Raw genomic sequence first — 24,891 nt, 5'->3', positions numbered from 1 at the left:
TTTAGGGGTTTATACTGTAGGCATGCCAACTGATTCGTGAAGGACCATTGCAGCCACTCATTCGTTTCTAAAGAAATAAATAGTATAATCCTCTGATGGATGACAAAAATATATTGAGATGATAAGCATCACTTCAACATCATTAAGTCATGTTTGTTAGCATGTCTCTGCCACACAAGTCAGCGCATCACATATTTGGATGTATTCGGAGCATACAGTTGTATAGTAGAACTTGTGATGATATTTTGTCATATGCAAAGCGATATTTTTCCATATCATTCACGATGTCGACCAAACATGTTTTTTTTTTTTTCGCTTTTTTTTTCCTGTCATTCCCACCAGCGATGATTGACACCAGCTGTTTGGCTGTTGACTCTCCCCTCCCCTGAAACACCCGTCCTCAGCTTCTACCGTGAAAGGTTGACTGACTGACAAATGTAAACACGAAGCACTGTCATGAATCCTTAAAGAGCGGGGGAAATGTAACTTAACACAGAGCTGGGAAGCGGAGCTGGAAACTGAGGGGCTGCAGCGCCCCGGCATCTCTGCGGCTCAGTTTTACCCCCTCGCTCATCATACACTCCGTGTACCCTTAACCTTGGCTACACTATTGGCAGGACCGTTGATTTCTATAATAGGCATATGGGCGCAGTCAGAGGCTGTGGTGATATGTTATGCGCTGAGTTGGATAATGTTATTCGGAAAGGCATGGGACCAGTTTATTTGGCTGTGACACAAGACCCAGCCCCTACGGGCGAGACAAAGATAGGGCAGTATGGCTGGGAGCTTCGTGGCGCAGCAGGGCAGGATTCGCATTCACACTAGAGCAGTGGTCCTGCAGAGGGAGAAGTGCAGCGCCCAGTGTGAACAGGCGTTCCCTTGGTATAGAGAAGACACAGTTGACACCAAGACAAACATCCCTGCTTAATGAAACTTTGTTTCCTTTGGCTCAGCTGTCATTGCCAACATCTCTAGTCTCCCAGTACCTTTGGCAAAGGTGTTTTTTTTTCCTGTGAGGTACAAACCCTTTTGCTCCATGCTATGCAGGATTTTCACTGGCATTAAAAAATGTTTTTGTCCCTTCTACCTGCTATGTCCCTACCCCTCACAGCACCATTCAAGGACCTGGAGAGGGACAAAGCACATTTATGACCTCAATCAACCATTGACAGCTCGTCTTAATGATTATAATAATAGTAATAATCTATTTTTAATGATGTTTGAGACCTCTGCTGAACCCACTTGGAAGAAAAAGGCATGCTGCTTTTCTGTGCTTGCCAAGAACCGCTCATTATCTCATGGCTTAATAATTTGCTCTTGGAAAAAAGGCAGTGTTCTCTTAAAAGCAGTAGGGACCGTCAAATTGTTGTGCAGGTATTTGAAAACTATTCTCTCTAATGCTATACTGTCAGACAAACAATGTATTTCAGTTCTCTTACTTGACTTTCCACTTTCTTTTTGTGTCTTTTTCCCTATTCATTTAAATAGCCAAAGAAAGTTTTGTGTCAGGAGGGCACAATTACAACTGCTTTCATTCCACTTGTCTCCATGAATTCTGAAACTGTGAAGTGATTTCACATAGCAAACCCCGAAGGACTACTCATGTCACATAATCTCCCCATGATCAGGCTTTGTTTGTTTGTTTGTTTTCTTTTTCCTTGTCAATGCAAAGAATTTCTTTTTCTGTTGTTATTTTTTACAGCAACTTATGCTGTCTACAGAGAGGTCAGTCACAGTCACCTTTTGGGGAATGGTGGAAGCTGCTAAGGACTTTGAATTTCGGCTAATTATACATTCATTTTTATTGTGCGCATGTAATGTCACACTACACCCCTCTGCCATTAGTTATTTTAAGGCCGCCCTGCCCACAATACATGTAGGCTAATTAAGTTTGGGAGTTCTGACCTGGTCTTCACAGACCTCCACAGTTATTGCCTAGCACCCCCTAAATTACACCAATCCTGCATACGCTGCAAGAAAGAACAAAGATGCTCCGTAGCATCAGTTTCATTGCAGACTAATTGTTGTGCATCCAAAACTAAACGATATTTACTGTATGGTGGCTCTGTCTTCATAACAAACTCTGAATTATCTGTCAGTCAAGGGCAGCATTTATTAAAATCACCGTAAGACAGTAAACAGCAATTAGATTCGCAAGCAGGTGACGATGCTGCCTAAACGATGACAGTATAAAATATAGAAAGAGAGACTGGAGTGGTGGAGAAGAGGTGGAGTGGCGCTGCTTCATGCGAGTGAAATCATTAACACCTTGCAGGTGCGTGGACCTCCTTTCATTTTCTCAAAATGCCAGCTTAATTAGTCCTTCATAATGTCTGTGTTAATACATTTTTAGGCTGTGTGGGGGTGAGGTGGTGAAGTATGATGGATGAAAATGTCTCAAAGGTGTTATTGTGCATTGTGGTATAGGACACTTGCTATTATTCTATTTCAGTCCACTCAGACCTACTGTGCTCTGACTCTGAGGATATTCATCCTCTGCAGGAGTTCTTCAGCCTATGGGGAGGTCATTTCCTTTATTAAGATCTATTGAGTGGGGAGAGTAACAAGCACACACTCTTACAACTGACATCCAGTATTGTCCTCAGGGTTGTGAAAGGAATTCCGAGGAGAATCGGTCAAAAAAGGGAACTTCAGCCTGACTCTTTAGTCAGTAGCCCCCCCCTGCTCGCCCTTCTTACGAGGTGGTCCTCTGGAGCTTGGCCTGGTTGATATTCAGTCAGGTGGGGGGGTAGCCCCTGCAGGTCCTGGCGTTTTCTCACTGCTCTCTCCCTCTTCCTCTCCTCTGACACCTCAGCCCCCGTCTCCTGTCTTCTCTCCTTCTCTGGCAGAGAGAGATGGTGGGCCTCCAGGCCCCGTGCTGTCCTGCTCCCATCATACAAACAGCCTGAATTATTAACAACTCCAGGAGAGACTAAGGACCTGCACCTCAATCTTTCTGTAACTCAGAGGCCGTTCAAACCAAAGTCTGGCACTCTTTGACTTGGCTCCAGGGGACTCGAGACAGTCCTGTACAGTAGAATGGGTGCACTTCAGAGCTGAACTTTAAACACAGGAACTCTTTCACAATGTCTGCAAGATGTTTGTATGCAAATTAGTCATCTTTAGTCAGCTATGAAAATGCCCTGAGTTTTATTCAAGAGGGACTTTTTGTAGTTTATTAAATTAAATGGTCATTTTGCTTTTAACACCAAACTCTGGACATTTTCCATAAACACCGGCTTTTATTATTAATTTCTCTCTCACACTTGCATACTAGCCGTCAAAAGGAATTACATACACTGACAGTAAATAGCTTAATCGTGGAAGAGTTCTTGATGCCATACATGTTACCACACACACAGCGATTTGCTTTTTACTGAGTTAGATACCTCAGATTTAATGACAGACAGAAAAGCTGAGTTCAATAAAGCGGCTTTAATGACGGCTTCACAGCTCCTTGGCATGCTGATCAACAAGGTCTGGAGACATTGCTATGGTAGGATATCCCAAGTGGTGTGAAAAGCCGACCGGAGCTCTTGCAGATTCTCAGAGGTGTGCTTGTGTAATTTGGTGGCCCTTCTTGTCCCAAAGCCTCTCAGGCGTGAAGTCAGTTGATTGCCAGCTCATAACCACAATTCCCTTCACCTCAAACCATGGCTTCACATTTTCGGCATGTTGACAAGTGTCATTACTCCATTATCCCTTGCCTCCTGAATTTTCTGCCAACACTAATCTCAGAAAAGCCAACAAATCAATTGTGAGACTGAAAAGGAATTGCTCAGAAACGGCAAGCATTTCCATTGAAGGTTATTAATTCTTCCCCATTGTAACTGTGTTCATTAACAATGTCACCGGTCTTACATTAGTGTTATAATTGCATAATTTGGTATGACAGCTTCAGTGATTTGTTTTCTGTACTCTCTGGAAGGTAAATATTTAAATAAATGTCAAGCATCTAATTTGACTCTGACCTCAGAATCGAAGACAACATGTGCCCCAGGCCTGCAGTAATTGCCAGACATTTAAGGCAATGAAGAGGCTTCCTGGCCTCTTAATGTACCTGACCTACCCCAGAGGGTTAAGCAGCACTCTTGAGATCGATCACTCACAGGACAACATGCAAATGAGCACTGTAAGATGAATTACCTTGTGACAACAATGATGAAGCAAATACTGCACCTACTCTCGTTTGATGGTCCATTCCGTTCATGTGTTGATGTAGTATACAGGTATGCTAAAGTCAGAAACCGTGGTGCAGTGCTGTCCCTTCCTCCCTTACTCTCTGCTCAGTTACCTTCACCCAGAGGGTGGCATGTCTCTGTGTTTTCCCCTATCTAACTGCGGACATAGCCCCTGCTGCAAATCTGGCTGATTATCTGTTTGTAAATTTCCTTTTTAAAATGTTTTAATATACCAGATGCTTAATACTACACAGCAATGGAAAGTCTGGCAGCCTAAATAATAATTTTGTTATCCATAGCCGGTCAGTCATATGGCAAAACCTGACACTAAATCAGTAGGGTAAGAAGGTGCAGGCTCAGAATACTGATAAAGGACTATAAAGCCAGCAAATCAGATTACAGTGCACTGGGTGGTATCAGGGATAATCACACTCCATGAGGAAATGATTAGCCGTAATACAGTTTTATGTCTTATCAGGGAATGTGAGGGTGCTGTGTCACAAGAGAACACATCTGAAAGTATCCTGCAAAATATTCAAATAATCAAAGAGGATCCTTGGGAGGGTATGGGATGTATGAGGAAAGGGTATGGGGAGAGTAGAAGTTAAGTATTTAAAGAGGTTTTTTTGGAGATAAGTGCAAGGGAGAACAATCAAAGGCAATAGAGCGCCCAGAGAGGCAACTTGGTGATAAACAATGAAAAGCCACACTGACTGCACCGGATTGATCAATGACCTCATTTGTGTCCCAGTCCCACTTCAGATGCGAGCGTTTCCAGTTGATTCATGTTAATAATTCCTCACACCAGCTCTGTCGCTCTCTGAGCTGTGCACTTTTCAAATGGTGAAAAAGCACCAAATAAAAAGGGCCTTGTCTCTCCGGGCAAGGGCGTGTGAATTGCTAATGCAATTCAGAGCATCAGTTCCTCTGAGCAAGAGATTTATAGCAGCTGAAGTTAAGCAGCAGTATACAAAAGCGCGTTAATATTTTCAAGCTCTCAATCATATTTGCCTTCCTTTAGCACGTTGTTACGAAAGATAGCATTGTGTTGAGGCTGCTGAGTTAATGCTCATATAGGGCCCATCGCCTATCACTGACATATCCCCTCACTCTATGTTTCACTGAAATAATATTACTAGAATGGTTTACTGATATGTATATTTTTATCACAATCAGTTCTCAAAGGCAATACCTCAAATGTTAAGGGTGATAGTGCATTTCTTAAAGCTTCACAAAAACTGCCCTACACATCAGTGAATATGTGTGGTTGATATGCTAAACTCCATCTTCAAAGTTTTACAACTCTTGACACATTGACAATTTGTACTCCATTCTTATACTCTTTGAATAAATGCCCCTCGGCCTTTCAACATGTGATTTGCAGACCTTTTATATGACCCCACTTCTTTTGCTGCCTTCCTTTATATTCTGTTGAGGTTTTAATGGGTGTTAGAAATAGTGGCAACATAATGAGGTCCATTATTTCTATTATTTTGTAAGCTGGAAGGGTAATGATCCCATATTAGCCACATTACATATGAGTGAGCTTCCAGTCAAATATTAAATTAAAGAAATTGAATGGAACGACTCTGTAAACTGTTCAGCATCCAAGTATAAATCATACAAGCTTACTGCGATAGAAGTCAAACCTAACTGCATTAGATAAAGACGTAGATCGATTCCAATATTGTTAAGGGACGTCTGTCTGACAGGACTTCGGGCCACCACAATTCAAGGCTGCGACAAGAAGACCCATGGGTGTTTTAAAAGTTTGAGGTAGCCCACAAAGACATTGGCATCACTCGTTGGCCTGGGAGTGTGGGGTTTGCTGAGATACTGCCACTTACACTTGCCTGCCTGCTGTCTGTCTAATTCTCAAGAAAAAGAAAAAAAAGTGACAATGACTAAGGCTTGCAGCTCAAGAATTACTTTCCATCTGAGAAACACAATAGGTGTTCCTTTGCCCCCGGCAACATGCATTGTACCATACAGTAATAAGACCGCCTGGTTAAAAAGAGAACAGGGAATCGATACTGAGCACTGATTCCTGAAAGGTTACTCACAAATATCTCTGATTTGCGCTTTATTATACGGGAGTAATTTGTTCATCTAGTGAAATGAGGTGTTCACTCCTCTGCACTGCACAACAGCCACTTTGACCATTTAATGAGTTTCGATCAGCCGAGCCCTCGCTGTGGCCCGGTGGCCTGTGCCATCTATCTGTGAAAAAAGGCCCTGCTCCCCAATTTAGAAGTGCTTGATGAGCTTCTCCCTCTCTCTCCTTCAAGCCAGTCTCCCCTAGGGAGCTCTCTGTGAAAGAAAGGAGCAGACAAGCGTGCTGCTATGAGGGGGAATATGAACACTCAGCACCATAATAGTTCTCCAGGCCTGGGATTCGGGCTGAGAGGCAGCCCTGTGATCCGCCTGGCGGGCAAATGAAGCTGTCAGTCAGACCAGACGCAGGGAGCCAAAACCTTGTCATTTACATGGGACAGTGGGTCTCCCTCTCTCACTGCCTAATTCCCCCTATAGAAGCCAAGATGCCACTCTCCGTTATATGCTTGTCCCAGCGGGGGAAATCTGAATCGACTAGAAGGGCGGACGCCTGGATAAAGATTGAAAGATCTGTCCTTTGGAGTAAGAGAGTGGTAAAAATCTCCTATGTGAAATGTTATTACGGAGCTTCAAAGGAGGAATAACTCAATACAATGGAAATGAGTTTTGGGTGCTGTTGATCGATTTTCCATGAAGGATTGAAATATTTGCTGTGGGACTTAGTTATGTTACACAAGTTGCGGGTTTAGGAAGAAGGATAAAAGGGGAGACAGCCTTGCAGCCTGGTTTTGAAGTGTAATTTGTAAAACACTGCACATCGCACATCCCTCCCAACAGGGAAATGTGTGTAGGCAAACATGTGAAAATGGCAAACAAGAGAACTCAGCCTTTATCCCAAAACAGATGTTCCCTCATTCCAGCTCTCCTCTCTCGCATTTTCAGGGCATTAATAGTTTTTGTTGTTGAAACAGCCGACTCATTTCTCTCAGCAAAAAAAGGCGTTCTGAAAAGGAGAGCACAACCCGGGACGCAAAGTGTCTGCTCATTTCAGACTCCTCCCCCAGTGAATACTGAGCTGTCTTTCTCTGGTATTTTGTGGGAGCATCAAAAGAGACAGACTTCTGAAGAGCTACAGAATTTACATTTGTAGAATTCAGTTCTTTAGATGGCAATACAAAGGCAAATTAGAAAGAGCTGTGCCACTTCTTATCTGTGACTGTAATTTGATTTCAGAAGGGTGAACAATGCAAGTTTCCCCCCGGAATCGGCCTCGTTCCGATGCGAAGGGATTCTGTTTTCCCGCGCAGCTCCGATTAGTCTGTACATGCCACGGTGCGCCGGCAGTAAATGTGTGTTTGATTAGACGCGATGTGAAGTGAGCTGTGCAGGAAAAGGGAGAGAAGGCAGAGGAAACATTAGCATGCCGGTGTGGCAGTGCCCGCGCTTAATGACGCGTGCCTGCTGCAGGCCCCGCAGCACGGCGCCCCCCTGCGCTCCCCACTTCCTGCTCTGACGGGCAGCGGGTGACTGCGCCCTGCCCGCCTGGCGTCAGCTCATTACCACGCACCTGCGTCAGCCCCCCTGCCCCAGCTCTTTGCGGGCTGCCCCCAGCGCAGACCTCCTGCCGAAGCATTCGTTTTGACAATCCTGTCTCTTTATCTTCTTTTTTTTTTTTTTTTTTTGCCTAAGACCTTCGCCCATCCATATTGGCTTATTTTCCTCCACATCGACTGTCCCTCGGCAGTTGTTAGTGGCGTTGCGGTTGCACAGAGCCACACTGGCAGAGGGGGGCCTCTCCGGCTGGCTGCCCGCCCGCACTCCTGCGTGAAATCCATCCTACCTGTGCCTGTGGAAACGATCCCCGGGACAGGCGTGTAAATGAGCAGGTCTTAATTTGTGTTTCGCTGCAGATCAGCAGGTGTGTGCACTGCTAATTAACTCGCAGGAAGAATGTCTCCAGGCTGAAGAGGTATCTGTCCCATCTCTTTATTTATTTCATTGATCCCTCCATTAATGAATAGTTTCCCCCTGCTGCAAGGCACTGATAGCACAGAGTGAGGAGCTCCGTGCTCATAAAAGCAGAGTGTCCATCTGCTCAGTGCATGGTCTAGTGAGCCGTTTTTGCTGGGATTTGGTTACCATTGATGAACTGGCCAGGTGGAGGGAGTTTAAATGATTAGTTTGGTGGTCCAGGCCCGAGTTTGTGTATGTGTGTTTGTGTGTGTCTGTGTGCATACACGCAGTGTGCAGTGTGCAGTGTGCATACACACACTCATCATTAATGTTTCATTAATGATTTTATTCTTCACTGTAAATCTTGTGAGATATGTAGGAGCATGCATACCGGAGTAACACAGATGTTGAACGCACTAATGCCCTAAGGGAACAAGCGGTCCTTGTCACATCAAGAGATCCCTCAGGTTGAAGTGCTAATTCTCTGTATAAGTAAATCACCCTATTTACCAAGTGTGGTATAATTACACTTGTCAACTGATTATTATGAGCAATTAAGTGGAAATGTTAAAAAAGGTAAGAGTTTGGTAGTTGGTATAGAAGGTATACTTTTCTTTCTATACTTTTCTAGCCTCTGTCTCTGGCACTTGAGCTGTGCCTTGTTTTCATATATTGTCTGATATATCGTCTGAAACTGTCATATAGTTCAGATATCAAATAGCTTTTCCCTGTTTGAGAGTTCATACCAATAAACGATATGAGAAAAATTATTAAAATCATATGTTGGCAGGGAAGTTATATATCCAATATACACTCAAAACTTTGTTTCTGAAGATATCTTTAGGCTTTGTTGTATGAGATTCTTAATATTGAGGTTATATTTCTCTTTGAAAAGGAGGATCCTCTCTGTAGTGTCTCGGCTCATGTTGTTAACTGCTTTATATGCTAAGTGGATGCACAGCAGTGCTCACAGTTGCCCTCAGACGTGCTGAGTTGTCATCAAAGGTATGCATAGCAATATCGCATGATATATTAAAAATCCAAGACTTTCACATTGGGAATCAGCTATTATGATGAGCAGGGAGTGAAATATTTTGTTTGGTGTTGGTTTGGTGTTTGGTTTGTTGACAAATCATTTTCTGGACTGATGTCTGATTTTGCTTTCCATCCATGTGCACTCAAGTTTGATACCAGAGTAAATATTGATTGGTGATGCTAATCACTCATCTTAAATGAATCTCTACAACAGTCTGAGAACTTTGAATATATGACTGAGTGAAAACTGCCTACAGTGTTGTCATCAGTATGCATTTTTTACTGCCTCATTTTTCAACCAGATGCACAACACAAGAGTATGAAGAAGATGCTCATTCCCACACAAAAAATGTGACATCGTTCATCAAGACAAAAAGTTGCACAATCTGCTGACTCTTAAGTGTTCTTGCCACCATGTGGTGGGACGCTTCCTTTCGGTTGAATGGCAGCACTGCTGGGGACATGGACTGTCAAGCAATGAATGCAACAATTTGCCGTTATTTTCACACCACGCGATGGTCTGAACCCCCCAACGTGGCTGGTATGCACTCTGAAAATGTTTCTCAGTGTGTCATAAGGTCCGCTCTTGATTGTTAAGACAAGTCATGGATCATCCACGAAAAGCACCAGACAGCAGGTGGGCACAAACAAAAGCAGAGAAAACAACTTCTATCTTCTCTTCTCCCTGTCTGCATTTCCATTAATGAAGCCAAAAACATTTCCTTCAATTTACAGATCACAATATATAAAACACTGCATTAATGCATGTATTAATCATCCCATGCTAAGATACTAAGAATCTGCATATCTGTGTTATATTCACAATTGATGATTCTGAGGCCTTTTGAACTTAAGCAAGATATGAGTTGACTGTTCACTGAGTTTCTTAAACACAAAAAGGGTGGGTAATTGAGGCACCTAGGGTCTTTACCTGTGTGTTTGGGAGAAATATTATGGATTATATAGTTATGGCATAAATCAGGGCAGAGAGAGGTCTGTATTGCGCATGTACTGGACTGGCTGGAATATGGTTGAGTGTATTGCATATATAGAAAGCTGGGAAATGTCTGAGCATTGTATTGAATGTCTCTGTGTTGTTTCTATTGTAATCACCACTGTGAGAGAGGGGGTCACTTGGACTTTTTTTTTTCTGCTAGCACTGTCACATGCGTCACGTGCGTCATGTTCTGGCATTGATGTGTGACCTGTACCCGCACGGTGTTGTGCGTGGCGTGTTTCTGCAACGTTGTGTTCTGTGTGCGCTTTGTCTTTCAGAGGGAACCCCGTACACGTGGTGGGTGGGTAAGGGCAGCGAGAAGCACTTCTACTGGGGTGGCTCTGGGCCCGGAATCCAGAAGTGCGCCTGCGGCATCGAGCGCAACTGCACTGACCCCAAATACTACTGCAACTGTGACGCGGACCAGAAGCAGTGGTGAGTGCGCGCCACCTCAGCAAAGACCCTCCCCTTTAACCATTGTTGTCCAGTAGCCGTGAGGACAGGTTATGTATATGTATATGTATATGTATACGGCAGCAAAAGAGGATGGGCTTCAGCGCTGACCGCATCTAACCTGCCACAACCCAGTTTTCAGGAATTCAAGGCACGTGTGCAGTCAAGACAAACTCTCCGGTACATTTTCTATTTGTAAAAATACCTCTCGCAAAACACTGTAGTTTGTCAAACGCAGTTAACTACCGTTGTGTTGATCGATCTCACACAAAAAAATGTCTGACAAATAACGATTTTACCAAACGCAGATATAAAATCTTTCCAAAGAAAAACAAAATGCGCACACAAAACATGTCCACTGGGCATAGTACATGGAGTGATATATGGGAGCTTGCTTTCCAGAGAGTCACAATTGGAGCCCTTGGAGTAATTACGGAAGAAGCACCCAAGGTCGTCTGTCAAATGCTTCCTGGGCAAATTGTCTGTGAAACTCGTTCCGTGTGTTAAAATGTGACAGCCCCGTTGAGGAATTCACTAAAGCACTGGACTGGAGGCCACACTAATAACAGCCGGCCTCAGTGGAAGCAGCCATAACAATGTGCACCTCTCTTCTTTATCTATTACCATCATGGTAAAGACTGTTCGCCGAGGGGGAGAAGGAGCCCCTGTGGGAACCCTCTGCTTTGTACTCAACTGTCTGCATTTTTAACCAGCTGTGACAATATGAGCAAATGCCAATTAGTCTGTGAAGAGACAAGCGGCGATGGGGCCGGAGATATAAATGCCTTTCATTCATTTTGTTACTTCCAGGTTTCCTTTGCTATTCCAGTCGTAAATTCATAGTGGAACATAAAGTTTAGGACCCATTGAAGATTAAGTCCATTTATTCCAAAAGGCAACCATTGGACATTGCTGTGCTATATTAATGACAAGCCAAAATGTATCCAACAAAACTAACATACATATTTTTTTCTTCCAGAATATTGCATCACTCTTGAAATTATGTGTGCTAACTTTGGAAAAAGGAATATTGTAAATATAAATGGAAGAGGTTTTCATTGGATTGGATTTTTTTTCTTGAGCTCAGTGCAAGTGTATTCCCCTTTCTACTTGTTGATTGTGAGGACTAGCATTAGTGTCACTGTCTACTGTGACTGTACTGTTGTACAGCACAGACAGATGTCAAATGGTCACACAGCAAAGGTGACATCACAAAGTTCATCCATATTCTAGTATCTGTAAAAGATATAAATGATCATATTTGATAGGAAACCGGGCTGGATTTTCCCGCACAAACGTTCATGCCAGTTTTGAGCTGGTTGCGTTTATCCAGGGTGTGAATGGTGTCTTCTTCTTTCTCTTTTCCTCTAGAACATCATAAACGCCTAATAAATGTCTACATTAACATGATTTATCTATGCTTTTTTATTTAAAAAAAATAATCATGACAATAATACCCAAAACCCAAGGCAACATGAGCCAAAACAATCAAAATGAATGAACCTATGTGCCCAACCAGTTTGTTTCCTTATACTAATCAATGAATGCTTATGTTGTCACATTTAATTGTATCAACTTTACCTTGGATTTCTTCATTGCATAAAACACACATTTCACTGAATCCAATAGGGTCTGTTTTCTGCAGACAGAGTACAGGAGAACAGGTGTTACATACATATATATACATACATATATATATATATATATATATATATATATATGGGACAATTTATAGAAACCTGTAACTGCAGAGCATCACATTCATCAGTGAAAGTCTTTTTTCTTTTTTGTAATTGTAACAAATAAATAATGTATCCAAATGTGTTGTTAGACATGAAAGCTAAACCACTTTGCTCTTTTAAAGAAGTCCCCTTTCCAGCTCTTGCGCAGCTGCATGGATCATGTTATCAGTACATGAAGTTTCATTCCATTTGCCTTGCGTTGAATTTGACTTTTGATTTGAATTTCCAAATGAAGATTTTTTTGGAGAATTTTTAGACAGTCCCTATGCAATTAACAAATCCATCCCATCCTCAAGTATAAAAAACCCAGTCACCGCTTATTGTCAGTGTTGTTTACATCTTCCCTCGGCCACCCAAGCTCCTTTTCCTTCTGTTCCAGTGTATGATGTCCAAATGTGGGGTCAACAACTTTGGCCCACGGGAAGGTGCAATCCCATCCTCAGACTCCAGACCAAAACCTGTGCCCCTATACCTTCATTTACAGCTTACACTTACACTTCTTAATATCTACTGAATTAGTATTTAACATCCAAATAATTAAGTAGCCTATGATCATGCTTTTTCAGATTGTGACACAACATGATGTGATATGATTGACGGTATCCTATATATGGTGTTTTTCCCTCCCCAGCATGTCATATGATCGCCTCACCTGAGGTTCTTTCAGATCCTTGCATTTTTTCCCCACGGACACAGGCATGCCTGTAACCAGCTATGAGGTCACCGAGGTCCGGACCTCGGTAATTGTTTTTACAGCTAAAAATAAAATTTGAAGCTAAATACAACCGGGAAAAAAAAAATCAGTGGATGAGACGAGTGCATGCTTAATTCAGTTTAGAATTGTTATTTAGTGTCCGCTGTGTGTGAGAGTTGTGAGAGAGGGCGCGAACACAGCCCCTTGCATCATCAGCACTTCCACTGACAGCAGCAATTGGAATTTACGCACGTTGGCAGCAGCAGGTGGCTTGCGTGTGAACTGGCAGCATACCATTCGGTAAGACAAAGCAATGATTGTCATGCCATTATCTGTAAGAAACGTTCAAAACAGTACCCTGGTATAGCGTCTGGAATAAAGGCAATTGTATGAAACATGTTAAATATGCGTTCTCTGGCCACAATGAAAGCTAGGCTACAATGAAAGCTAGGCTATTTCATATTAGTAGGCTAGCTAACGTTTCACACAACGCCATTGATTAAAAAACAGCTTATGTAGGTGACGGCATCAATAGGCCTATGAAGGCCTATGAAACATGTCAAAGCCAAATTTGGAAATGAATATAAGTGAATTTGTTTCTTGTAAATAGCAACAGGTTTCTTTCTATGTATGTAATGTTCATATGTGTTATTTTGACAAAAAGTAAACACCAATGCCCCCCTCCACGGACCTCACTATTTTTCAAACCCTGGTTACGGCCATGGACACAGGTGCAACGGGTTCCAAAAATTAATCAAAAACCTCAATTTGTTGCTTGATCATGACAAAAGTGAAATGTCTGTGAATTCGTCTTTCAGGTGCACTGTAGCTAGCTGACCTAGCAGTCAATCTGACAGCTGAGTGACAGTTCAGCTTTTCAGTCGACTAAGACTGTAAACAAATAAAAACAGTGCATTGTAATATCTTGTACTGGAGCTTGCTGCACAGCCGGGTTATAGATGAATTGAAGGGGTTAAATGGTTTTAATTTTTAATTGTACAGTTGACAGTTGACAGTTTTTTGTCAGACATGTTGTATCTCTGAATTAGGAGCAGGCTAAAAGTTCCAGTTCAGCTCAACAATGGATATAGCACTTTGAAAAAAATGAGAATGCTGTGCAAGATTCCACATTTTGCGTGAGAGCACAGATTAAAGCACACAAAAATATGTCATTTTTAAGTGCAAGAACAGAAATATTTCACACAAGGAAAGCTTCCTATACGCATTCATTTCTGATAAAAATTTCAAATGTGAAAAATGTATCTGTATTTCTCCCAGCATTTATCATGTTTTGGAATGAAACTCTGCATATGCAACAGAAAAACAATATGTTTTGCTTATAATTAAATGTCAAAATGAGGTTGAAGTTTAAAGGTGCAAGTTTATGGCTGGAGAACACTGCAAAAAAATCAGCACAGCTAAATCCACATTTGAGCAAAGCAATGTTTATTAACACATTACTTCACATGTGCACCCAGAGCATTGGATGTTGATTGTACAGATGGAACAACAGAAATCCTTCTCTCTCTGTTTTTCAATTGTCTTTCCCAAGAGCAAAGCCATCAGCATATTTGTGTGCAGGGGTATTGTGGACAAGAACAGCAGTATGAAAAGTAATGTCACAAATTCAATTTTCCATTTAAATAATGCTGATGTTTCAACCAGATGATATTTTCAGCTCATAGTCATTCCCTTACAGTATTTCAAAAGACAAAAATGATGATTCAGTTTGATTCACTATCAACTGTTGAGTCATTTACCTTGTTTCAGGGGATCTATCATCACAAACAAGATATAATGACTAACTATAATACCATAATTGGAGTATGTCACCATAACTTAGGAAACCAATCAGTGTTTAGAGAAATTATTATGAAGTAGACGTTAGAGTTTAAATGAAATGGCAAAATGAATAAGAAACACATTTTATTTTTGATAGCATTGATTAGTGTTTATTTTCTGTTGAGCGCAATGAAATTTCATGGTGAGAAATCTTAACAAGTGACAAAAGTATCGCTCAGAATATTTTTTGTATGTTCTAATCAGGCATCTTTATTTTATCTCCAGGAAAGAGGATTCTGGATTGCTGGTGTACAAGGACCACTTACCTGTCAACCAGGTGGCCGTAGGGGACACAAATCGACCAGGCTCTGAGGCAAAGCTGACGGTCGGACCTTTACGTTGTCAAGGAGACCGTAAGTTTAGAGTTTAATCTTTTTTTAGTTGCTCTTTTCTTCAGTGCTGACATCCTCAAGTTTAGATTGCAACATTTGTTGCTGTGTTTAGGTGCAAATTATATATTAATAGTAAAGAATGCATACACATTATGTAAGATTGTTTTCATACTCCACTAAGCATTTTGCACCAGAACTGAAGGCATGACACTTATGTCGTGATTCCTTAAAATTGTACATGTTCATATAATGCAAAATATCTAGTTTACCAGATATACAATGTTTATGTGTGAGTGTGTGTATGTTAAAGAGGGGGAGAGAGCGGGTGTATGTGTTTAAAACCCACCACTGATCTTCATAAATTAAAGCTTACGTCATACTCTAAAGGTTTTGATTTGATTTAGCAAGAGACAGTAGGCTCTTCTGTCATGAACAATTGCTTCAGTACCTCAAAGTCAATGCTTCAAACAAGTTTATTTCATTGGGATGCTTTCTCAACTGCACACAGTCAAGGTATCTAATAATGCACCAGGTATTTTCTCCCATTCCTGAGAGGATATGTCTTCTCATTTAATCTGCACCACCCTGCCTGTATAATCAGTGTTGGCACAAAGTCCGCATGGAACAATAACGTGATGGAAAAAAAAACCTGACAACTTTTTCATCTGGGTGTAAGTAGGTCCTGGGACAAATAAATGATGCACTGCATTTCAAACAGGCTGGGGGCTTGTGTCTCTCCAGAAAGCTCAACTGAGAGCAGCCAAAAATGGCTGCATTGGAACCGAGATAAAGTGCACAGAGTGAAATATGTCCCTGCTGTCACTGCGCGGTGAAATGATGTGTTTGCATGCCTCATTATTTTTGTTAATTATCCTGTTCTTATTGCCTTTATCAGTTGCATCTGATTACTATCACCTGTTACGCAGGATTGCTATAAATCCCTTTTGTGAAAATTGGCTTACACATTTTTTTTTTTCCCAATGAGTCTGTCCTTGTTTCCAGAGCACCTGGGTTAACCACAGCCAGCTATAGACTGTGGCTTTTGGAATATGAGTCAGTATAACCAAGGGCTAGCGCACATCATGTGACTATTCAGAATATGACTGGTACTATGATATTTATTCCTCTAATAATTAATTTATGAATGAAGTGTGCATACCGTACAACTGAGAACCAGCGTTGTTACACGTTAGATAACCCTAATGTGTGTAAACTCTCGGTTTCAGTGGTGTGAACGTATCATAGATCTCTGGATAACTGATATCCCCACAAGGAAAGTCTCACTAGATACACACCCTAGCGCTCTGCATAATTTTTAAGATCATGTTGGTGTACTACTGAGGAGGACTGTGAATGCCTCTCAGCGTGGAGTCTCCTAAGCGCTAAAGACTCGTTTATTTCCCTCACACTTGTGTGGAGCTGTGCCATTAATTATTTACAGCAAGAGCTCTGAATTAGTGAACTAAATGCTAGACCAAATGGTAATAAGCTTATTAAAGCAGTAATGGTAAACTTGTTCAAGGCGAGAAAACCATAGTGGTAGCTTTAATCTGTACAAATGTATGCCTTTTTAAGCCATCACATTCCTTTTCTTGGTTTATGTTGATGTGTTTCCTGTTGTTTTTGTTGTCGTTAGGCGGTGTATGCATTCTTAATAGGACCTGGTTCTTCTGTAGAGTGTTTGAACACTGTGTGTAATCTTATTGCAAATCCCTGTACTTGCATTTTGGCAAGAAATTGCTATTTCTTTGATGAAGTGAAATGCATTTTATGGATAAACTGTCCCAAAGCCGACAGGGTGTGTGCTCATCTTTCTCTCCAAACGTTAACCCTTTGAGGAGTGTGTTCTAATCCACAATACCAGGGTTATGTGGATGAGTTTTTTGTTTTGTTTCATTTTTCACATGCACTGAAAGAATCTTCCATTTTTCAAGTTAACAGCTGTCCTTCCTTATGTTCGCTTTATTCTATGAACCCATACTGCATCTTCATGTCGTCTTCATATTTTTTTTCTGTCAGAATGCAGGGCTGTTCTTCTTCAGGCTTCTTTTTGCAGTATTTATTTCCTCAGCCAAGGCGACATGATTTTTCCAGTACACTAAACTTATCATTGAGGCAAATATTTTGAAGAGGCATACGTAAGATTTTATTGATTGTGAAGCCCACACTTTGGTGAGACATGATTGACCAATCATTGACAAGACATTAATCTTTCATTTCGTAGGGTGAAATATTTGGCTGTTGGTATTTTGTGATTTCCCCCTAGCATCATTTAGTTTTCCCCTGAGTTGAACAGCCCTTTATTGCAAGCTAACATCACAGGTCAAGGACATGTTTTCCAGTTATTGCGTATTATAATCACAGTATTCAATCAAGTCATTACAATCAAGTATTACATCAATATGCGGAATAATTTGTATACCAGCTTACTAGCTACTGTTGATAGCTAGCCAGCCAAGAGTTGCTCAGCTAATGTTTACTTTACTTGCCATCTCTGATAGAATGGCAGCTTGATGGCTTTAATGACAGGTCACAGATAGCTAGGTGTTGTATCTTTCCAACTTCATAGCTGTGTGTAAAATACAACACACAATTTTCAAGAAAAAGGGCATTTTAATTATTACAATACAGCTATGTCACTAAACTGGCTGTAACTATGGCTCTGGCTCGAGCAAATTACAAGGGTTTTGAAAGAAATATTTTTCAAAACACTCGTGTACAAATCATACATATATTGAAGTAGTAAAAAAGCTACCACGAATACATGGCAATTTATAACACACACACACACACATACAAATCCATATCCATGTCCATAATCCATAGCACACTAGATGAGTTAGCAACTTAAATGTACAATTTCACCTGATAACACAAAAATGCAGAAATTGGAAGTTAAAAGTACAAAACAAGAAAATATCTGTTGAAATATAAAGCATGCTAGCTTGTAACAAGCTAGACAGTTGCCATTAAATGTAAAGGAGACAAGCTCCTCAAGGTATCAAACTGCAAAGATATGGAAGCCACCAGGCAAAGAAGGCATGCCTATGATGCCAGACCCAGCTTTGACATGGACCAGTGCAGTTTTCTAGTACAGAGTGATCTGTGGAAGCCAAATCTCCAGTTGGACTCCCCTCCTCACATATGTATACATAAACGTGCCAGTTACTACTGGCGCTGTAGCAACAGTACCAATGTCAGTTACTGCTTCGACAAGTCTATTAATAAGAACTTTTAATGTAAAGGATCTCATCCATAAAAATCGCACAGCTCACAAGCAATACGGGGTGGTCAAAAAGTCTTAATCTATTTCTATGAAAGTGTTGTAAATTCGAAACCAAATTGTAATAGTCATTTTACATATCCAAGGATGAAATCAACAAACTTTTTTTTTTTTGCTCCTCTTTGGTTAAACCCGTTGGTGTAATAAATAGGATGTACACACGCGTGCAACGTTGAAAGAAGACTGTGTTTTTCATCAAGACAGACTGGGACATTATGACCACCTTGTATCTTAACGTGAAACAAACCCAATTCTGAGTAGAAGATTATAAAGGTTTGTTTTTTATAGGCACTATAAGAAATGTTTAGAAGTAAATTGTAAATGAATTGTTCAATGTTCATCTCTTGACTTTAGAGTGTTAAGATTGCTGGGCTTAGTCTAATATTGTTGCATACAGTAATACAGTAACTAATAATGTTGGGTTTGACTCTTTGTTAGGCTCATTATAGTATATTTCTTCACACATTTACTTATTTGTCTGTGAACTTTCATATATATTTGTTGTCTGTTTTTTTTTCTTCATAAAATAAATAGGCATGCAAAATATATTACTGATATATTTGCACATGATAAAGGCTTTTAAAATGTCTAAACACAGGATAAATATTTAATGCTGTTGCTTTATTTGCACTGAGTGATAGTTTGCAGGATGTGCATTTTCTTGTGTGTTAGTTTGTATATTAGTGTGGAAATGTAAGTAATTTTAAAAAGTGATATAAACTATTTGATCTGATGCCCCCTTCTGGATCACATTGGACAGTAGCTGGTAACACACAACTCATTAATGGCCTAAGAAATTTATGCAGAACTGGCAGGAGGCACAATCTGTAAACATTAATCACAGAAAAAAGTGAACAAAATAAAGACCAATTCACAGTATAATGCCACATTATATTCACGCATGCTTTGCAGTGGTTTGGAGAAATGCTGTACTTCAATACATATGTTGTAGGGTAAATTAATAGAGACAGATAACCCTATCACTTCTAAGGGAACTTAATATTGCTACCATGCACTATTAACTAACCAGAAGGAAGAAATTATAAATGAGGGTGCAGTTAGGGGTGTGGAGACCATTTGTTGAGATGAAAAATAGATTACACAGATCTCATGTTAATGTGCTAACATTCCACTGAATAGCCTCGTTTATTAAAGTGATTAATAATTTTCTCGTGCTGACGAGTACAAGTTTGCAAACTGACTTACTCAACTACTTTTGACATTTATCCAGATTTTATAATAGATATCTGACTGACAGTTCTTGGACTGGAAACAGCGTTCTCAAGCTATTCAATTTGCGGTGTTATTTCTTCAAGGAAAAATACATTTTCACATTTAACACATAGGTTTTGGTGAATATATACTGAGTTACTTAAAAGGACAACATCAGTGTCTTTTCTGAGTTGTGAACCTGTAACCTTTGATTTAAAGTTGCCTGCTGTGTCCTGTTTGTCATAATGATGAACCACATAGTAGGACTCCATTTAGCATCAGTCAGCTTGGACGTAGGTTGATCATTGAATCAGACAAAATCTGTGTAGCTGATTAGCTTTAAATGCAAGGCACACCATGGTAGCAGCTTTGGTCCAATAGACATCTCTAATTGTTTTCCTGTACAATGTGGATTCCTGACTTTCTAACTAATTTACGGAGGAATGGCAATGGACTTAATCATGCAATACATGTAGAATGTACCTTGAATGTACCTTGATTGAAGTATATTCATGCGTATCTTCAGCCCAAAAACAGGATTTTTGAATTTTAATTGCTTTACCATGAACAGAGAATAGTCTATTCCTCAACGTAACCGTTTGCAGAAATTGGAAATGGACGTGCACGCTGAAGACATTGCTCTGATGGTATCAGAGAGACAAAACCCAATGTAGTGCAATGCTGTTTACAGGCTAAGCTCATCATTTAGAAGCCCGTAAGTTTGTTTGAGGAGCGGGAAGCATGGCTTGCAAGAGACGCCACAGCCCACACAAATGCGCAGACAAATGCTCTACCACATAAGCAAATCAATGACAGCCGTGCTTCTCAGGCTCTGTTCAGGGCACTCTTATTGGCTTTCGCTGTCTGATTACCCAGGGAAATAATACTGTCATTATCAGGCCTCAGCCAATAATTATGTGCTGAGTCTAAACCCGAGACTTTAAGATGACCCCCATTTTTCTGTCTTATTAAAAATCAATACCAGCAGTTACCAGGCCACCCATTTGTTATATGGACTTTTCTCATCTAGTGAATTTTCAGATTATACCCAGGAAATCCATTAACACATTTTCCTAAAGTTTTTTTTTTTTGCTCGGTTTTCTCAGAATATGGTATGTTGATAAAGGAAATATTGAATGCCTTTCTATGTATATCCCGAAGGGATTTAAGATGATTTTCTTTTTTTTCGTCTTGGTTCCCTGCCATTAAACCTCACTGTGTTATATAATGTTACTTACTTTGGGATTTATGGAAGGCATCTTTTCAAATTTCAGACGTATCCAACCTAGCTGTGTGATGGAGATAGGAGAATGTTAATGGCTCATATGAAAATGTTGAGGTGGTGGGGAATGCGCCAGATAATTTTGCTTGACAAAATGCTCTCAGATCGTATTTCACTGCAGTCCCAGTATCGAATTTCCAATCGTGATGCAGTCATCCTCAGAATGGCATTGTTTAGAAATCTCCCACATTCTCATTCTGCAAATGGAAAAAAAAAACAAGAACGTTGTGATTAAAAACATGACATGAATAAATCTGAAGGACAGAACTCTTCCCTTCACCGAATTATTTCACCAATGCATGCATCCTTACCTGTTTTTTTTTCTGAGGATCTAAGTATGTCATTGCGTGCCACTTCACTTTTGAGAGGCAGCACGGTGAAAAACAGGCTGTCGTTTTCGTCAGCTCATTATTTTCCATGAGTGTTCTTCATCAGTAAATGCAGTCGCTCTCCTCCTCACTATGCCACCATTTTACCTGAGGCAACACTCTCTAACTGATTTGGCAGTCTTGTGAAACGCAACCCTGATGTATTTTGAATACACTTTTTCTCATTATAAGTGCTTCCCGCTTTCTGTCTTCCACTTTTAAGTCAGAAGTCTGTCTGTCCTGCTAGTTACAAACCAAGTTTACTGCAACAGTAATTTGGAGACTAGGAGCTACCCATCTGGCAGGGTTGCAGCAGAGGATATTCCCCACTTGGGAGCACTAAGAATATCTTGAACATGATCACCAAGGGTCTCTGCAACACCATCACACAAAAGCTCATAAAATGAGTTACTGAATTGAATTTTAAATTGGGTTCTTCATCAGGCACACACACCAGCAGCATTTACCTTTGTTGGTGAAATGCACCCATGAAATGTTACTTATGGATAGAACATCTGAAAGTATGAGTGACAGCATCATAAAGGAGGAGAGAAAAAAAAAATATATATATACTTTATGTTTATTTTCTATGTATGTTTTATGAAATTCTTCATAAAAGTTTAAGTTTAATTGGTGAGGGAAATTGCTACATCCCTTGAATCTTTTAACAAGAACTTTAAGGTGCTGTCACCACCAGAAAGTCACTGACAGCTTCACCGAAAATGTGTTGGGAATATTTTATTGCCTCTGATGGGGCCAAGTACAGCAGATCTGTCAGCAAGAGTGTCATTGTCTGGCTTAAACCTTGTGGTGCGAATCCTTTAGGCATCATACCTCGCATTGGTGTTTGGATGTTTGCAGCTTAGAAGGTCACATGGGAGTCACTGGCACTCTGATGGGTTTCACAGGACAGACGCTCATAGACTCAATAAGGCAAGGTCTTAAGAGGGGTCTCATGCATCCATCTGGTTTTGGCAGGGAAGAGGCCATTCTCCTCTCACAGCCTTTCTGGTTTGTGAAATACTCATATGATTAAAATGCGCTGCCTTTTCCATCCTGGCACAGATCTTTCATATTTCACTATTTATGTACAGGTGCATCTCAAAAAATTACAATATTGTGGAAAAGTTCATTTTTTTCGTAATTTAACTTAAAAAGTGAAACTTTCATATATTCTAGATTCATTACACATAAAGTGAAATATTTCAAGCCTTTTTTTTTTGTTTTAATTTCGATGATTACGGCTTACAGCTCATGAAAATCAAAAATCCAGTATCTCAAAATATTAGAATATTTCATTTTGAGTTTGATTAAATTACCATTCATACAGTGTAAATACCGGGTATCTCTCTGTCTAGTTCAGTACACGCAACCACAATCATGGGGAAGACTGCTGACTTCACAGTCGTCTAGAAGACGATACTCGACACCCTCCACAAGGAGGGTAAGCCACAGAAGGTCATCGCTGAAAGGGCTGGCTGTTCGCAGAGTGCTGTATCGAAGCATATTCATGGAAAGTTGACTGGAAGGGAAAAGTGTGGTAGGAAAAGGTGCACAAGCAACAGGGATGACCGCAGCCTTGAGAAGATTGTCAAGCAAAGCCAATTCAAGAACTTGGGAGAGCTTCACAAGGAGTGGACTGAAGCTGGCCACGACGCACAGACATCTTCATGAAATGGGCTACAACTGTCACATTCCTACTTGTAGCCACTCCTGTACCAGAGACAACGTCAGAAGCATCTTACTTGGGCTAAGTAGAAAAAGAACTGAACTGTTGCTCAGTGGTCCAAAGTCCTCTTTTCAGATGAAAGTACATTTTGCATTTCATTTGGAAATCAAGGTCCCAGAGTCTGGAGGAAGAGTGGAGAGGCATAGAATCCAAGTTACTTGAAGTCCAGTGTGAAGTTTCCACAGTTGGTGATGATTTGGGGTGCCATGTCATCTGCTGGTGTTGGTCCACTGTGTTTTATCAAGTCCAAAGTCAACGCAGCTGTCTACCAGGAGATTTTAGAGTACTTGATGCTTCCGTCTGCTGACAAGCTTTATGGAGATGCCGATTTCCTTTTCCAGCAGGACTTAGCACCTGCCCACAGTGCCAAAACTACTACTAACTGGTTTGCTGACCATGATATTGCTGTGCTTGATTGGCCAGCCAACTCGCCTGACCTTAACCCCATAGAGAATCTTGGTATATATATACCCCATAGAGGGTATTGTCAAGAGGAAGATGAGAAACACCCGACCCAACAATACAGATGATCTGAAGGCCGCTATTAAAGCAACTTGGGCTTCAATAACGCCTCGGCAGTGCCACAGGCTGATCACCTCCATGCCACGCCGCATTGATGCAGTAATTCGTGCTAAAGGAGCCCCAACCAAGTATTGAGTGCATAAATGAACATACTTTTCAGAACTTGAACATTCCTGTATTGTAAATCCTTTTTTGATTGATCTTAGGAAATATTCTAATATTTTGAGATACTGGATTTTTGATTTTCATGAGCTGTAAGCCATAATCATCGAAATTAAAACAAAAAAAGGCTTGAAATATTTCACTTTAAGTGTAATGAATCTAGAATATATGAAAGTTTCACTTTTTTAATGAAAGTACGAAAAAAAAGAATTTTTCCACGATATTCTAATTTTTTGAGATGCACCTGTATATCATGTAGATGGGAAACATGTTTTGCTCTGAGGGATGGGCCAAAGCCAACAGTAAGGGTTCAGAAGTAGAGATATGTTGCAAAGGATCAGAACCAACGATTATATTTGAGTCCAATGATTGAATGAGTCAGTGTAGTATCCTTTTCTCTCTGTCCACGAGCAATTGTTTCCAATCAGCTCCTAGTTTGGGAGTAGTCTCAAGTTCAAGTGGAAGTTTGAATGAAAATCAAAACAAACCTTGGTCTGTGTCTGTTTAGAATGCCACAGTGTCATACACAAGACTTTTTTTTTAATGAACAATTGCTTGGAAGAATGCCATTGGGTAAAGTTACTACAAAAAAATCTCTCTGGTTAAATGATCAATGGACCACAGTATGGGGCCAGCCTTGCAAAGAGGGTTTGTCCAGATTTCAGCTCTCTTTGTGATGGATCAGATTTGCTCTGTGGCATCATCCTTCATGATTGCAGCAGGCCTTGCTCATTCCAGGAGAGGGGCGTTTTATTTGCTCACTGTCCAAGCCAAACCATTTGGACTCTTAATAGCGCTCCTACTCCTAACAGCAAAACCCAAGATGACTTGTGGGACGACTGATTGTTGTTGACTTTCGAGATGATGGTGGCATACACTGCTGTCTTACCCATCTCAGATCTAACAGTCTTCACATGATATGAATCATGATATCGGAAAGATGTAATTGCACATGGAAAGAGCTCAGTATTTTTTGTCATTGTTCAAATTATTCAAATTATAGACTCATGACCCATTGACTGACTAATAGTTTCAGGCGTCATTTTTTT

The 24,891-nt window shown here is 40.6% G+C and overlaps 1 protein-coding gene across 2 annotated transcripts in view; it reads left to right on the top strand.

Moving 5' to 3' along the window:
• The window catches only part of LOC118768879 (contactin-associated protein-like 2), a 326,697-nt gene that overhangs the window by 235,919 nt on the left and 65,887 nt on the right, over positions 1–24,891 (top strand). For both annotated transcript variants that reach the window (XM_036515856.1, XM_036515848.1), the window contains exons 14-15: positions 10,500–10,656; positions 15,178–15,305. In XM_036515856.1, the coding sequence (XP_036371749.1) occupies positions 10,500–10,656; positions 15,178–15,305 (285 nt within the window). The remainder of the gene's footprint in view (positions 1–10,499; positions 10,657–15,177; positions 15,306–24,891) is intronic.

Source organism: Megalops cyprinoides, chromosome 2 (genome assembly GCF_013368585.1).
Source record: "Megalops cyprinoides isolate fMegCyp1 chromosome 2, fMegCyp1.pri, whole genome shotgun sequence".
NCBI lineage: Eukaryota > Metazoa > Chordata > Actinopteri > Elopiformes > Megalopidae > Megalops > Megalops cyprinoides.
Note: the sequence above shows the minus strand (reverse complement) of the source record. Positions and strands in the feature narration are given on the sequence as shown.